Consider the following 18024-nt stretch of genomic DNA (forward strand, 5'->3'; position numbering starts at 1 on the left):
TTCGAACCTTCCTGTGACTGATTGGAGCCCTTCTGTTGAGATGACTGAGCTTTGCCTTTATCCTTGTGAAAGGATTTGGTTGCGAAGGCTTGCTCTGAGGAGGATGAAGTGCCACCGCTACCAAACTGTTGTTTCCAACGATCCTGCTGCAAAAGTTTGGTGCATAACTCTAGAAATTTCAAATCAACATTTGTAGACGTAATGTTGAGAGTCTCTATGAAGTGCTCGTAGGATTTTGGTAAACTCTTTAGGGTTATGACTACCATATCCTCTTCCTTCATTTTTCGACCAATAGCTACGAGCTGATCTTGAATGTCCTTAATCTTCGTGAGATGCTCCTGTAAGGACATGCGTTCATCCATCATGATGGAGAACAATTGGTTCTTCAAGAAGAATGCTCGGCTTTTGTCGAATGTCTCATGTAACTCCTTCAGATGCTTCCAAATTTTTGAGGCTGATTTGCCAAAAGGAATTTGAGGTAACTGGTCATCTGTGATAGAGAGCTTGAGAAGCATGACAACTTCCTGATTGCGATCATCAAATTTGTCCCGATCTGCTCCGACTGCAGAAGGATGAGATACTTTTCCCAAAACCAAATCATCAAGGCGACGATATTCGAAAATTGTCAGCATGCGTTGCTTCTAGGTGTTATAATTTTTGCCATTAAAACGCTGACTACCTTCCTACATCAAGTTGGTCAATGAAGCCATCTTGCACGTTTCCCAATGTACAGAAAACGAGAAAATCTGAAAAGGTGTAAATCTGAAACAGAGGCACAAGTAGGGACAAATTTCATTAAATGTACAATTGGCACATATGTCGAGACAAATCTGTGGGCACAAAAAACAAGGCACGAAAAACGACGCACCTAGAAAAATCTGAAGGCAATCTAGTGCAGATCTTGAAAAACCCATAAAGAATCTACAATTGAAAACAATATCCGAGTTGAAACGAAGGGTATAAACCCTAGCCGAAAATGTAGAACCCTAGGTCGTTGAAGAAAAAGGCGGGTTTGATGCAGAAGAAACGTGGAGGGTTAGAACACCTTAGCTGCCGCAAACATAACGCCCCCAAATCACAAAATAGACACCATCATAGAAGAAGAAACCCGAAAAAAATCCTGTCGAAATTTTTTGACGCGTAGACTGAGAACAAAAAATTGCGTTGCAGGTAGAATCGCGTCTAAAGGAAAACACACTGGTCGAAGGGCGTTGGGGTTTGAGAGCCGTTGCCACGAAATAAATTGTATCGAGCTGCAAAAGACCCACGCAGAGATCGCGTGATGTGCAGAAATCACTTTGCGTCATGCGCAGAAGGTTAATGGCGTTGTGGACAGAGCAAACACGGGAGGTCGCGAAAACGCAAATGCAGATTTCCCATCGTGAACGAAGGCCGTGGTTTGCAGAAAAAAAAATCTGTGCCGGGAATACGGGACCTCAGAAGCTTTTTTTTTTTCGAACCAAAAAATGTTATTCAAAAAACTTAAAAATTTCTTTTGAAATTTTAAAAGAACAAATTTTTGTTAATCCGGCTCTGATACCATATTACGCCAGGTAATTGGTAAAAAATAGATTGTATTTACAGAGAGCAAGAATGCTCGATAAATAGTTTACCAAGAATTTACAAATAGAAAGTTTCTAACTAGAAACTTAGAATACGATATATTACATGATTGAGCATTAATTATTAATTATTAACTTAGGACAATATTAACTTAATAGGCTTCACCATTGTTTGCGCAAAAAAAAATAGTGATTGAATTCTGAAGTCATCAAATCTAATATGAAGTGTTCTTTGTGGCTGGGCAACCCCATTGTGAGGTGATTTGACATTGTTTGTGGCTGGCACAGTTCCCTAGAAGAGGCCGTACTTCATCACAGGTTGCTTGAAGCACGGTGTGAGGACTTTCTAGGCTGAAGCGCCTATTGTTTTGGAGCTTTTTTTACATTGTTGGAGGCGCCCTGGTATTGGGTAATGTTTCTCAGGCCTTTGTTGAACAAATGAGGATTTGAAGAGTTATGGACATTCTAAGCTTGTCACCCTATTCTTCCAGTGCCCCATTCAGAGGTGCATGACTGAAAATATATTATTAGCATGTTGGGTTGTCAATTTTCTACTATATAGAGGTTATTTCGAGGCGCTGGATGTGTTGGGAGTAGTTTGACACTCCTAGGTGGAGTTGAATTGGTTTTGGAGGTATTTTCAATGAAAGATTTGATTGCTGTAGCATTTTATCAGACCTGCAACCTCAATGCTGAAGCTAATGATGAGTTTGGAGTGTGTGTAGGAGGTGTCTATAGGCGTGTCTTCTACGTTTGATACTTTTGGAGTGGTTTGGAAGTGTTTCCAGGCTGGTTGGTGTTCTCTCTAGTGGTTTGGAAGTGTTTCAACACCAATTCTCACGCCTTTTAATTAGTTTGCTTGGAAAAGTAAAGTGCAAATAATCATGTAAAGGATATAGGCGAATAGTTATTGGCACAAAAACTAAACAAACAACCAAAGTAGCTAAATTAAAGTTATTTAACAATACAAATAAAGCATTTGGCTCACTGTTTAGCAATCTCACTTGATCTATTATTACAAGTTCAATCTCTCACAATGTCTAATGAAATTTGGAGAAAACTTGAAATTTTTTATTGTAAAACTGATGAAATTCATGATCATTGATTAGAGAATGAGTTAATAAGCTTAAATCCTACTGATTAAGAAGTCATTTCGACTCAAGTTAGAACGATGTAAAATTAATAAAACTGATGCACAATTGGTTGTATTGGGTCTTGAATATTCAGTCTTTGTATCTACCTTCTATGCCACTAGAGATGCCATAGGAATTGCTTTTACCATGCCTTCCTTTGATGCGTTTGTAGAATGTCTCACTTGTGAGCAGGATAAGCTGATTTAGATGGGGACGTTTTCTAGTAAGTTTTCACAAACCATTGCCTTAATTGCCAAGCATTGTCAAAAGGGTCAGAAAGTACAAATGACTTTAGGTACATAGGAGAAGAAAGAAAAAAATATCAAATCAAGCAAGTCCAACTCCTTTGCTACAAAAGCAAAAACTCAAACAAAAGGGGGCTAAGCAAGTCCAACTCCTTTGCTACAAAAGCAAAAACTCAAACAAAAGGGGGCTAAGTGTGGTTAGTGCAAAAAGTGGGGCAATGACGAGTCTCCATGATAAGAAAACAAATTGACTCTCTTGTAGAGCTTAAAAAGAATTACATCAAGGCTTGTAAGTCCTCGAGTGAGCTCAATTCCTCTCCCTCCTCCTTCAACATAGGGAAAGGAAAAGGTAAAGCTCTCACTGTTGTGGCCTCTTCATCATCTTCTACAATGTGGATACTTCATTTAGGAACTACACACCACATGGCTGCATCAAGTGAACACTTTTCTTCACTTAATCCATGCACTACTTTGACTGTTCACATGGATGATGATTCTATAGTTGATGTTACAAGGATTGGTTTAGTTGAGATGATTGGAGAATACTTCAACCATGTTCTATGTGTTCCTTCATTACCATCCAACCTTCTCTCCATCTATTGTCTTACTCATATAGGGTTAGGGAAGCAAGTTGAGGTTACTCCAAAGACAATTATCATAAGGGATCTTGAAGATTATTCCGAAGTTGGCCTTGGAAAGGTAGACCATAAGAAAATGCTTGTATAGTTTTTCACATTTTGTGCTTGATTCACTTTCCAAGGCTCCTCTTATCCACACTAATGAAGTAGGTAAACTATGGCATGAGCTGTTTGGTTGCTTGAATTATCACTACTTTCAGTAGTTGGCAAGTCAAGAAATTGTCATAGGACTTCCTTAAATCACTCTAGTCAAACATCTTGAAGAGAAATATGACAAAGGAAAGGCAAAAAAAACTTCTACAGTTCTTGAGTTGATACATTGTGATCTAGCAAGCCTTTTTCCTACTTTGCCTTTCAGAAAATGTTGATATCTCCTCACTTTCGTAGATGATTTCTCATGTTTTACAATGGTCTATTTTCGAGACAAAAGGAATGAAGTATTTGGAAAGTTTCAACACTTCAAGGCTTTAATTGAGGAACAAATAGGCAAGGCCTGTTTTGATAATGAAAAGGAATATGTCAACCATTAGTTCGAGGACTTTTTTTATAACTGAAGGGATTGATCTTCAACACATTGTTCCATACAACCCACGATAGAATGGAGTAGCTAGAAGGAAGAACAGGGCCTTGAAAGAAATGGCCCACTACATGATACAATATCGATCATTCGCACCACAGTAATAGGACAAGGCAATAAATTGTGGGAGTCATATACAAAACCACACTCCTTACATAGCCTTGGAAGGCATCACTCCTCTTGAGGCTTGGGGCAGTCATAAGTGTTTTTGGATTTGAATATTGGGCCTGCACCTTTAGAGAAACACAAGGCAAGGGAACCACAAAGCAAGCCTTGCATATTTGTGGGTTATCCTGATGGAGTCAAAGGGTATTGAGTTTTGGATCGTGATACTTATGATGTGATCGTTGCGAGAAGTGTCTAGTTTGAAGAAACACAAACTCCTTCACCTACTATTGACATTTACCATTCATCCTCCACATGAGGCATTCATCAAGATGGTGATTTTAATTCAGAGATAGAACCTTATCTTCTCATTGCGCCTAGTCTAGATTCTACAAGATGCAAACATGCTTTCACTTTGGCTACTCCTACACTTTGGGACACTTAGACCTTACAGGCAGTAGTTACATTATTTGGGGATCCATCGAGTACTAGGACTCAATCACAATATCAGGATTTGCCTCATGTATACATAACTCAAGACTTTGATCCACAAACATTCGAGGAAGGAAATGGTATCACTGAATGGGACTTACTTATGAAGGGAGAATGAGCTTTCTTGATCAACAATCACACTAGGATCTTGTCCCACTTCATACGAGAAGAAAAGTGGTTCGAGGCAAGTAGATCTTTCAAACCAAGTATGTACCAGATGGAATCGACAAATACAAAGCGTGACTTGTCAATAAGTATTCTCACAAGTACCTGGCATATATTATATTAAGATATTTGGACCTGCTGCCAAAATGACTTCTATTTGCCTCACTCTAGCCATTGCCATTAATCACCATTGGTCAGTATATCAGATCGATGTAAAGTGTGCATTTTCCCTGGTGATCTACAATTGGAAATCTAAATGACAACCACAAGGGCTCATTCATGATTCTTTCTTGGTATGCAGACTTCAAAAGTCACTCTATGGACTCAAACACGCTCCTAGAGCTTGATATGCCAAGATGGATACCTTCCTTCTTTCTGTTAATTTCACTTGATGTCACGCCAACCTACTGTCTACATTCTATGACAAGATGAACAGCTCCTATTGGTGTTGTATGTTGATGACTTGAATATTATTGAAAGTTCTTCATTGATGATTGGCTCCATATAATATACTTTACATGACAAATTCTCTATGAAAAACTTGGGTTGTTACATTACTTGGTGATTTTGATGATTATAGGACCAAATCTGGCTACAACTTTCACCTTGGATCCGGTCCTATATGTTGGTGGAGCAAAAGCAATATGCTATTGCTCTATCATATATACTTATAGAGTCAAAATATATGTTGTTGTGTATGCTACTACAAAGGCCATTTGGCTTCATCACATCTTGATAGAGTTTGGCTTCGCCCATCTGCTACCATCTATCTCCAACTTTGACAATCAAAATGCTATTGTAATCTCAAGAAATCAAGTTCACCATCTACACATGATACATATTGAGATCCATATGCATTTCATTAGAGATCTTATATAGGATTAGATCATCAATCTTCAATATTGTCCTACATCGGATCAGATTGTAGATGTTTTTATCAAACCCTTTTCCAAAGAGCACGTATGTTTATCTTTGAGTTCTTCTAGGGGTGTAGGACACTCACTTTTGGGAAGACTATCTAGTTCTTCCACTTCCTTCCTTGGCATGTAGTTTTTCTTAGAATCTTCTCTTTCTCTTCTTCTTGGGGGGTGGTGGTAGTGGGTTCACTCTCCATTCTTTGTGCCTTGGGATACGATATATATATGTGAGTACCTAACATGTATTGCTTTGTCTGGACACATTTTTGTTTCCTAAGTTGCACTTGAGGGGTACTGATGTAGCTATTTATTTATTGCACCTTATATTTACTTAGGTAATCAGGTAAAATATTTAATTTCTTATGTAAATTAGGAAATAGTTGAGCACGTGTGATCTTCTTGATTGATGGGAGCATATGCCATGTCTACCTCATTGAAACACCTTGACTGACAGTAGTTAGGTGCCACCTTTCCCTCATCATGTTTAGTGTACCTATTACTGCAACTTCTGCATGTAGAGTTTTTCCTCCAGATAACTAAGGCTTTTTGAGACACTTATCATTGTCTCACGAATCCCAAAGCCTATATATGTAGTCATTACCTTCTTATTGTCACCTAGAAAGACAAATATTAGAATTCTGTCATTTACTCTTTTGAATGTTATTGAATTTATGTTGTCATAATTTGTTTTGATTTTAGGGAGTTTTAATTTTGTCAACCATTTCTTATTATTAAATCTAATACTGCTCTTGAATATATTTTGTTTGATTTTTGATTTCTCCACAGCTAGCAATACTATTTTTGTTTCCTCTTTCAACCTGTTTAATCTAAGTGTTTTCTTAATGCTGTGCTTTGATATGGTTTGTTTCAATTTGATTTTGTGCTTTTTTCTAATCTGCTTCGAGATTTTCTGATTTATGAACACTTTTCTTGTTGTCTTTAATTAACAGGATATCGGCTAGAGATACAGGTAAGACACTAGTAGATGCTTCCTTGGGAGAGATAATGGCAACATGTGAGAAGATAACCTGGCTACTAAATGAGGGTGAGCGCTGGCTGAAACCAGAGTACAGGTATATTTTTTGCTTGTCATAATAGTATAATGTTATTTAGCTTTGTTCTGGATAGCATTAGAAAAATGATTTAAGGAATAATTTAATCATTAACACTCCATTCTACAATTAGTTCTCTGTTCTGATATACCAGAAAAACTTATTATTGTCTTTACTCTTTAGTGAATGCATCCTGTTCTATATTTATGTAACTAAGAAGCTTTGACATGAATGAACTATAGAGATGATCTCTATTTGAGGCTTTTGCAGGTTCCTCATGGTTGCACTGTGGCCTTAGATTTTAATTAAAATTTTCTACTTTTTTCCCATATTAAAAATCAAATATTGATGGTCTGGAGGGGCTTTCATAATGCAATGCAAATATCTTTTCAATACTTTCTTGCAAGCCTTTCAGAGGAAGGGATTAAATCTATTGCAAGCAAAGGATATCAGCAAAATGTGGTTGTAAGAGAGAGTGTGTCAAAGAAGTTTTTTGAAGATAACTGATTCCCTTGACAGAATGAGTAACATATATTGTCCAGTTCACATCGGCAAGAAGAAGAATATTTAAGCAAATAGGCTTAAAGGATTGCTCATGCCTAAATAGAAGAAAGTAAATGAAGGTGTGTTTGATAACTAAGCAATTGGCTCCATGGTTGTTATTCAAGTACAAACTAGATTGATGACTTATCTAGACCTAGGTCTAGAAAGACTTAAAGAAAATATATCAATGTCCGTGGATGACAAAAGTAGGTGAATGGAATTTGAAGGGCATGAGGGAATCCAAAAATGCAGGTCATAAACAAAACAATGATAGTTGAATTTAATGGCTATTGGCTACATTATATTTGGTAAGCTGTCCGTGCTGGTTTTGGCAATTGCAGAGCAGGTATTAAGACATTATTAATCGGTAGCTTAAAAAGACTCCATCAAAGTATCCCGAATCAATGTGAAGTGCTACATAGCTTATCATTTAAAACCTAGCTTATTATTGAGTGTGTTAAAAAGAACTGACCTGCCATATGTGGTGCATTTTTAGAAAGACTAATGAACACAATCATAGTTGAACTACTTGCGACTCGGCTCGACTCGCCAAGCCCCTGGGAAAAAAACTCGGCGAAAACTCGGGAAAAACTCGGAAAAACTCGGCGAAAAACTCGGCAACTTAAAAACATGCTTAAACTTAGTAAAAAACGCATTTTTTTTGCAATTTTTAATGAGAAGATGCATCCAAAGAGTCAATAAATGATAACACAAAAGAAACAAGCTGATTCTAGATATATTTATATGCAAAGTGTCTACAAAATCGCATCCTCATGAGGAATGCTGATGGCTGGAAGCCTGAAGCAAAATAGTAAATTACTAAATAGTTTTTGTAAAACCAAAAGTAAATACATCATCACAAATTACAATTACAACTTCCTCTTCCCAGCTCTAGCAAAAACATGGGGAGAGGTAGAACTAGAGGGTCTAGACTGTCTAGTCGTATAAGTTTGCTGTGGGACTGGGCGTGACTGTGCCTCCTCGCTCGGTATGGTTGATTGAGACTCATCCTCCATCCTGGATGAAGCTATGTCTCCACCTGCCTCTGGCACTGGCAATGAATCCTCATCCTCATCCTCATCCTCATCCTCCTCAATGTCATCCAGCCTGAAACCAAATCCACCCCCCTCCTCCATAGCCTGCCTCTCCAAATCAGTGATGTCAGTGTCGGAAATCAATGGAGGCTGCTTCTGTGATGTCCAATCACTGTAAGGATCTATATCATCCAAGTCAATTGGACCACCTTCTAGTTCCTCTACCTTCTTTACGCGCAATTGAAGATTATATTGCACGTAGACAAGGTCATTGAGCCGTTTCTGCGCTAACTTGCTCCTCTTCTTCGTGTGGATTGCTTCAAACAAGCTCCAATTGCGCTCACAATTGGATGAACTGCAAGGCTGACATAAGACTCTGAGGGCAAATTTTTTGAGATGTGGGGTGTTTCCACCCCAATTTTGCCACCAAGCATCTGCAAAATAAATAAAATGGAAAAGTTAGAAAGCAAAGAGAAAAGAGAAAACATAATTTATCAATCATTTTAGTCTTTAGATCCCAAAATCCAAATGGCAAATGTTATACCTGGGGTTTGAGTGGTTCTTCCTCTCCTAGCCAGCTCTGAAGAGAATAGCTTACCCCTTCCTCCCTCATAATTTTGGAGCTCACTCACAATGAGGTCTCTCTCCTCAACATCAGGTACCATCCTCTCAATGCATGTACTGAGGCCCTCCATGACTTCTCCATTCGAATCTGAGTAAGAACCCCCGAACCTAAAACGAGGGTTGAGGAAGTACCCTGCTGCATGAATGGGTTGGTGGAGCTGATTGTTCCACCTCCTATCAACAATTTCCCAAATGGGATCAAATTTGAGCCTATCCCCCTTGTAGTAATTTTTGATAGACTCTTTGGCCCTATCCATGGCCTCATAAAGATATCCCATTGGGGTTTTATCCCCATCCACCAAGCGAAGAACTCGAACCAAGGGCTCTGACACCTACAATTGAAAAATACAAATTACAAAAAGATCAAAATTTAAATAATGAAGTTACAAATTAGTAATGAGAGACTTGAATCAAGAATAACTAAAATTTAAAAATTAAAGTTTTGAAGTAACAACCTTCACAATCTCTGCAGCCCTTTGTGCAAATTGGTTGTCGAAGACTATGCATGCGACAGCCTCTCCTTCAGGCTTCTTTGAATAAGGTGAGTTAAGCCATTCTCCACTCACAAACATTTGTTTCAAAGAAGTCAATGCAGCAAGAATGCTTTGCAACGTCAAGAAAATCGTTGCAAACCTTGTGACACCAGCTCTCACCAAATCTTTCCCTTGCGTGTGTTGTCTCATCAAATTTAGGACCTGTTGACGTGTATTTTGTACACAATCATACACAGAATAAAATACCCAAAGGCATCTTATCCTCTCTTGAATAAAGTCTCTAACTGCTGAAGATTCGCATGAAGGATCAGTTAGGATGACTCCAATGTTCTGGTTAGTAGGGTCTCTACGTGTGGATAAACTCTAGTGGTATGATGTGATTTGCTGGAATCACAAGGGGACTTACATCTGATGATTGAACTTCCGATCTGCTTTGCTGGAACACAGGCTCTTACTGGCTTAGATTTGAAAAAATGGAAAAAGGATGAGGGCGAAGAGAAGATCTAATCCTAATACTAAGAATGTAGGACCAATGATTGATCTTTGACAAAACTCTAACTAGGTCTTGTTTTGACATCAATGGACCATCTCCACAAGGCTAGTGCGATCTTCTAAGGGAAGCTTTATTATGTTCAAATCATCACTGCAGGCATAGACACCATCAAGTTGATGCATATCAATGAAGAAGCGACAAATTGAAATTGAGCTTAAGCTGAACGATTCCAGTTGACTACGCAAGGCAAGTCTGCAATCAACAAACTGCTAGTAGTATGGATATACGAATTTCCACCATTAATCAATCACATTTCCTCCATTCATCTAATCATCTACCATCTAGGATTGAAGACTCAACAAGAAACCATGCAAATTGCAAGAAACGACACACTTCACCATTACTTCAATGAAAATAGAGTTTGTTTACAATCAATGGCAACAATTTCTTGCCTTGTCCTCCTATTCTACTCTAATTACTATTCTATCAACTTCTAACTACTCTCTATCTACTAACTCCCTAGCTATTGCTAATTAGCCTTTACAAATGAAATGCCAGGGCTTATATAGTGCCCACAATACAATTCGATGGCTTAGATCAATTCAAGATCAATGGCTAAGATTCAACAATGAAAACCCTAATTAGGGTTTGTTACAACCATTACATAACATTTAATGCTTGACCAATGATAAAATTGTATTGCTTGGACACATGTCCTCTCTAGAAAAATCGACCAATGGATAGCCGGGGTAGGTACATCGGAGTTTGTGCCACCTTTCATGAGTTAAGTACATTGAATCTGGACATGCTGAGGTGGACCTCACTGATTGGAGAAATGATGACTAGGACGCCACCTCATCTGACACTTGTAGCTTGCTAGATATTCAATTTGATGTCGTTGAGAGGCTATCTTTAATTAACTCTTGTCCTAACTCCTTTTGTCCTTGATGTGCAAGACGATTGATGTACCTTGCCTTGGAATGCTGGATTTGGAAGAGGTCGCCCTTGATGACGTTAGTCCAAAGAAGGTCGTCCTTGCCGATGCTAAACTGGATGAGGTCGCCCCTGTCTTTGCTTGATCGTCCCGGCGAAGACCGTCCTTGAGCCGGCTTGATTTTCCTTGATGAGATCTCCATTTGATGCCTACACAACATTTCAAAATTAGCAACATGATTTTGCAATATATAACTAGATTAGAGATTAAATTTAGGAAACTTCATAATAAGTCCTTGAGTTATTATTTCCTAAAAAATGATTGAGCTTACTGAAATTCAAAATTTCAAAAATTCAAAATTTAAGGCTATGATGATCAAAATTCGAAATTAAAACAAGGGATCTTGCCATACCTTACTTGAGAGCTAACTCTAGAATGCAAAATGAAGAAAATTCGCCTAGGCAAAATTGATATTAGATGGCTTCAACGTGATCTCTTGTTCAAATTAGGAACTTCGCCACCTTTGATATGTCCTTGACGTGATCTTCAATGTCCTTGGCAAGTTCGCTCAAGTGGAAACTAAGTTCGCACTCCTTTGATGATATTAGCGCCTTCCTTTGCTTGAAATGAAATTCGCACCTCTAACACACAATTCGCACTACTCCTTTGTCTTCCTCAAATCGCACTTGAATGATAAAATGGTAATGTGAAAATAACAGTCTTCACCACCCTTTATAAGCGCTTACACCACCAATTCACTTAGGCCGACTTTTATAAAATAAGACAATTTAAATGATTTTTAATAAATAATAAAGGCCGACTTTCATAAACCAAGCGCTCCATTTAATTTTTTAATTAATTAATAATTAATTATTAAATGCCATCGTTTTTTAAATTAATAAATTCGATCTTTTTTTTTTTGCAAGGCAAAAATAATTAATTAATGATCAAGCGCAATATTTAAATGCCATTTTTAATTAAATTTTCAAATTATCGAATTTTCTAGCATTTAAATAAATTCAAAATGTTTGTTCAGCGCAAAAATTGGAAAAGTGGGAAGATTCAAACCTCATCGCCCTGGTCCCTGACTGAGGGACAGGAGCGATCTACCATTTTAGTCTCGATCCTTGTACTTTTGACGTTCAAAATCTTCATTCCTACGTTGAAATTGCCATTTTTGCTAGGGATTTCGAGCTTGATTGACTTGTTTTTGCAAACGAATGCCCTTTAGATGTGATATCGCCTTGGTCCCTTGGAGAGGGACAGGAGCGATCTTGATGTTTTCTCCATTTCAAACTCGAATTAGTAACATTTTAACTTTCACCTCCTTTGTATCGCCTTCCAAATGATGTTTTAAACCTTGTGCAACTTTACATTAACGTGATCTTTAAAGGATAACGATCGTTTTGGCAAATATCGCCCTGGTCCCTTGGAGAGGGACAGGAGCGATCTTGGTCCTGTAGGCATCATTTCAATTTATCACCTTCAAAACTTATCTTCAACGGATTCGTAATGTACCTTTTCACTCATCCATGCCTTGGAAATCTTTCAAACTTGGCAAAAAATTTGTCTAAGACAAAAATCGCTCTGGTCCCTGCCTGAGGGACAAGAGCGAACTTGGGCATTTAGGTCCCTTGTTGATGTTTCATAATCTTCAATTTATCTTCAACGGGCTCAAGTCACATCTTTTCTTGCCTTCAAACCAAAAACTTGCTTGATCTTCGTCCAGAACATGCCCTATGAAGGATTTCGCTCTGGTCCCTGGGAGAGGGACGGGAGCTACAATAGACTTCGCCCTGGTCCCTGACTGAGGGACAGGAGCGATTTTTGCATTTTGGTTCATTTTTCTTCACGACGGCACTTCAAGTTATATTCATTTGGTAAAATGCATCTCTTTGGACTTCTTCAAATCATCAAGTCGTTAAAATCCTGCGAGGACAAAGCAATGTCAGACTTTAAGCTCCGGTCCTTCACTGAGGGACAGGAGCGAAATTTGCTCTCTAGGCCAAATCGTTACAATTTTCATCAAAAAATGTCTTGGCTAAGGAAGATATCATCTTACTTAATGCTATGAATAAAAGTTAATGTCCAAAAAAAGGTCTAAAATTGTGCATATAAAGAAAATCGCTCTGGTCCTTCAATGAGGGACAGGAGCGAATTTGACCTTCTCGGCAAAAACTTCATCATTTCATTGATTTTGATCAAGTCTGGATGCTCTATCATGCTCATTTCGTCCTTCACCATGCCTTTGATGTCTCAATTCGTCCAAACAAGGTCAGGAATGACCCAAATAAGCATTTTCGCTCTGGACCCTTGGTGAGGGACATGAGCGATTCGCCTTGGACCCTTGGAGAGGGACAGGAGCGCTTTTCACTCTGGACCCTTGGAGAAGGACAGGAGCGAAATTTGACTTTTCGAACTCTCTATCAGGACAATTTGAATGGAATATAACATTTAAGTATAAGTGACATTTCCTTCTATGTTTCTTCTTTCTTATACTTTAAGTTATATTCCATATATACTTTCAGGATGTTTGAGAGTGGTTTCAGACCTCCAGGAGTTATATTGCAAAATCTAGTTTTTTGAGGTTTTTCAGTTTCCAGACTTAGTCAAATTTAGGATCAGGACATTCCAGACTTAGCCAAATTTCAGGATCAGGACCTCACTCAAGCCGGACTTGCTACCCTATTGATCTCCCCGACAGCACTCAAAATGCAAAGGCCAGCTAACAAAACCCTAAAGGACCTAGAAAACAAACCCTAAAAAGCGAAAAAACATGGGTCCCCATTTGCAATGGGGCGATGTGTGAAAACGTCACAACAGGACCCAAGGGTGATTGTAGATATATTTGGTGATCCTCCTTGCATCTTCCACAACTGGAGTCACCCACTCAAGTTTTCCTATGTCCTCCAAAAGAAGGTCAAGGACATGTGCTGCACAAGGTGTCCAAAAAAGAGTGGGGTGCCTCTCTTGGAGGATTCTTCCTGCAAAAGAAGAATTTATTCTTAAGAAATATGCAACCAAGTAAAACAAAGCCCACAACAAATGAGAATATTGCTAATGCCTAAAGGTGATAATTCAAAAGGATTCTACCTGCTGACACATATGCTGCTGCATTATCTGTGATGATTTGCACCACATTCTCTACCCCCACCTCCATGATGACACGCTCCAACATTCCAGCCAATGTTTCTGCATTTTTCACCTTGTTGGAGGCATCGACAGATTTCAAGAACACTACATTGTCCTTGCAAGCGACCAAAAAATTGATGATGGTGCGGTTCTTGCCATCTGTCCACCCATCAGAAAGAATGGTGCAGCCATAATTTGCCCAATCAATTTTTTGATCCTCCATCACTTCTCTTGCCCTAGCAACTGCATTTGTGAGCAACCTGTAAGTGCAAAGTGAAATTAGGTATTAGTACACAATTTTGATTTAATAAACAAGAAATCTAAAAAATAATTAAAAATGAAATCAAGTGGACTATGTAGTAATTTACTAACCTCCCACTCAAATCCCTGCGAGAAGGGGCCTTGTACCCCTTTCCTGAAACTGTCATAGCAGTCACCAAATTCAACCAATAAGCATTCTCCGCCACATTGAATGCAATGTTGTTGAAGTACCAAAAATCAGCAACTGCAATGTCAGTTTTCTCATGTACCTCCTTATTCCATTCACTAGCCTCTAATGATGGTTGTCCTCCAGGTGTGTTTCTGGGCACAAAATAATCACCTATCGAACCTGATCGTTGTGATGAAAGTGGAACAGGGCCCCGGCCAGGTACTCTACTAGAGGAAGCAGAAGCAATGGGCGAGCTGATGGTCGGTTTGCGGATACGTGGGCCACGTCGAGAGCCCACTATGCCCTCAAGTGCTTCTTCTTCCTCTTCAAGGTCAATAGAAACACCTTGAGATTCAGCTATGGCTGATCTCATGGCTAGTTTTGCCCTCTCCCTTTGCAGTTTCTTCTCTTCCCCAGCTGCAAGTAAGGCATTCATTTGTCTTTTTATTTCTTCATTGGTCCCAGGGCATGCTCTAGCATCATGCCTATCTATTCCTGCAAGGTGGTATTTGAGGCGGTTGATGCCTCCATGAAGTATTCTCTCACACTTTATGCATATAATTGACCCAGGATCGGGTCCCTCATAGGCATACCTCCATGCCCCATCTCTAGCACCTCTAGGACGGGTGCCTATAAATCCAGATGGGCATGGATCTAGTGGCCATTGCTCCCTTGCCATGATTAATGCTTACTTAACCTACACATACAAAGTGCAAAAAAAAATTAACATTTTAGTTAAACAATTTAGCACTAAGCAAACTATCTACATTAGTTTAAATAAATTTAGACATCATTCGAAGTTTTTTAAAAAAAAAAGTAGGGTTTGAATTTTTTTTTGAAAACTAGATTCTTCAAAAAAATTGTGAAAATTCAACAAGAATTGTGTTAAATCTTGTGTAAATAACTTAGAAATGATTTAGACTACCTAGGAATCATTTGTAATCAATCTAAATGCAACAAAAAATAAACAAATTGTTTTAAAAAAGCATAGAAAAAAAAATTAAAAAACTTACTTGGAATCTGATTTTCCCTTCAAATCCCCTTCAAATCCCCTTCAAATCCACTTGGAATCACTCAATAACCACCCCAAATCACCTTCCAAGCCTTCCAAATGAGTTTCCCCCTTCTCAGCCCAAAACATAATTGGAAAACAAAAAACAAATGAGTTTTTAAGCCGTTTTCGGCTGTATAGAAAACACGGGCGAGTTTTTGGCAAAAACTCGCCAAAAACTCGGCGAGTTTCCTGGCGAGTAGAAGTCATTACTACTCGCCAGGGCCAAAAACTCGGCGAGTTTTTGTGACTCGCCGAGTATTCGGCGAGTTTGTCATCTATGAACACAATTATTGACAAAAGATTTGATTTAAATATTTGTATTGAGCTATGTGGGAAAATTTGGTTAAGAACACCCTATGGTTGCCAAGCATTGAGCAGGGCATTGTTGATCCATATAAAATCACCTCTTGGACTTTCTGTGGTAGAAACTGTTGGAGATTGTTGGTCATTGCTGCTGCTAGGATATGTTGTTGTCATTGATGTCAACATATTTATGTGATTTGCTTTGGTGTTTGCCGATTGATCATATCATATGATCCCGTTTTGCATTTTGTTTATTTGATCAGTGCTTTGCAGAGTTCAGTATTTCCTCCAGTATATTCTGGTGTGATCAGATCTTGAGTTGAGATTTTGGGAGATTGTTTGGAATGGTCTTGTGTATCTTCATTTCAGATGGTTTGTGATTTGGCGCTCCGCAAGTTATCTTTCTTCGTGATAGTTGCTGATTGGTTGTGTTCTTGAGTTTTCAGATGTTGATCGATGAAGATTTGATAAGTGGTGTTGGTGCAGCTGTTTATGATGATTCTAACATGTTTGCTAGTGTTTCCTAGTCGTGTCCTATTTGTTTTGGTGATCCGCATTGATCGTTGTGCGAGTTTTTGATGGTTTCTATGAATCGGTGATTTTCGTGTTATGCGGTATTTTTGGTGATGTAGCGTGTTGCGGTTGATTTTGGCGTGATTTCCGGTGGAGATGAGCATTTGAAAATTTGAATTAGATCCATGTTATGTTATGTAAATCATCATAGTGGTCTGGTGGTCGATCTTTGTATCGTGTGATGTAATTTTGTAATTCTGAGTTGAGGGTTTAGCCGACCTTGTTATCAAGGTTGATGAATTGTATAAATAGGTGATATATTCATGTTATTTAGGTGTCGAGGTTGTGTTTGCATTATTAGAGAGTGGTGTATGTGCGATCAAGTGACACATCTTTCAGTGTTGTGGTTAAGGAGAGATTGGTGTTGCTGAGAAAACAATTGTGCTTAACCGGAACTCTAATCAAGCATTTGGAGATGCTATTCTTTCAGTTCATTTCTTCCGGATTGTAGTCCGAATCTTGTTGTAAGTTAGTGAGACTTCCTTAAGGGTTGTAGCCTTCCGGGTCATTGTATTTGAGCATTGAGCTCTAGGCAGTGTGCCTGGATGCATGTGCATTCCCCATTGTAATATTTTGCATACTACTGTAGAGTATCATCTTACTGTGGGTAGGTTCCCACCGTGGTTTTTCCCTTAACCGCGTTTTTCACATCAAAATCTTGGTGTTGTGTGTTGTGCTATTAATTTGCTTATCTTTTTTATTGCTGCAGTTTATCAGATCTGTATTTGTGGTTACGTTTGTCAATCTGGTGAAGACTGATTCACGCCCCCCCAAGTCTTCCTTCATTGTTGTTGGCAGTTGAACATTTGATGAAGAGGAAAACGATTCTATGCTAATATAAAAATGCAAGATTAAGAAGCCACTGTTAGTGTGGCAAGCTACCTTATGTAAGAAGAATGTTTGCAGTTGAGGAGTGTTAAAGTCCCGAGTACAAATCAAACAGTGGACTTCTTCACTTGTGAATAAAGAATCACATTATTTTTTTTCAGCTTGTATGCCCTTCTGTAGAAACTAATAATGATATCAGCATTGTAGACATCAATAATATAACCCCTCTAATTTGGATGTCAAGTATTTTGGATCAGAATGCCCAACTCTTTATACCAAGTAGACATAATTAGTAAAGGTTATTCTCATCATTTCATGATGTTTCTGTTTGGGCACTTAGCAATAGATTAATATAGCATATGATGGGGATACTGTTTTGAAAGCTGCATTCAGAACCATCATGGAGTTCACTTATGGATACAACATGTGAGATGAAGACAATAACAGATGAATCTTAATTATGTAGCCACATGTAGGTCATAGCTGGAAACATTAAGGAACACAACAAGAATATACTTTCTTGGATTTGATTTATCTAAGTCAACCTCTATTTTATATTGATAATTTGATATACATCATTATGTTTCTTTACCAATTTGAATTTTATAAAAAATTTAAAAACTAATTAGCTTTTCGAAGGTTTCTTATCACCAATTTAAATAACAGTGAATAAGTTAAAAGTAACAGATTTTGTTT

General features: G+C 38.3%; 2 protein-coding genes across 2 annotated transcripts in view; one reads left to right on the top strand and one right to left on the bottom strand.

Annotated features, from left to right (window-relative positions):
• LOC131065547 (aldehyde dehydrogenase 22A1) overlaps positions 1–18024 on the top strand; it is a 148603-nt gene that overhangs the window by 63170 nt on the left and 67409 nt on the right. The window contains exon 5 of the mRNA XM_058000081.2: positions 6785–6907. Coding sequence (XP_057856064.2) covers positions 6785–6907 — 123 coding nt within the window. The remainder of the gene's footprint in view (positions 1–6784; positions 6908–18024) is intronic.
• Positions 8184–9776, bottom strand: LOC131875452 (uncharacterized). Its single transcript, XM_059219779.1, has 3 exons — positions 9543–9776; positions 9008–9419; positions 8184–8897 (listed from the first exon to the last, which is right to left on the bottom strand). The coding sequence occupies exons 1-3, from the start codon at positions 9768–9770 to the stop codon at positions 8299–8301; spliced, it is 1239 nt and encodes a 412-aa protein (XP_059075762.1). The 5' UTR covers positions 9771–9776; the 3' UTR covers positions 8184–8298.

This window comes from Cryptomeria japonica, chromosome 4 (assembly GCF_030272615.1).
Source record: "Cryptomeria japonica chromosome 4, Sugi_1.0, whole genome shotgun sequence".
Lineage (NCBI taxonomy): Eukaryota > Viridiplantae > Streptophyta > Pinopsida > Cupressales > Cupressaceae > Cryptomeria > Cryptomeria japonica.

Bases quoted from the DNA above. Each gene is read 5' to 3' on its own strand.
- LOC131875452 (XM_059219779.1), bottom strand. From the start codon at position 9,770: ATGAGACAACACACGCAAGGGAAAGATTTGGTGAGAGCTGGTGTCACA. The intron at 9,420-9,542 runs GTTGTTACTTCA...TTTCAATTGTAG, and splicing joins GGGCTGCAGAGATTGTGAAG to GTGTCAGAGCCCTTGGTTCG. The intron at 8,898-9,007 runs GTATAACATTTG...TTTATTTTGCAG, and splicing joins AAGAACCACTCAAACCCCAG to ATGCTTGGTGGCAAAATTGG.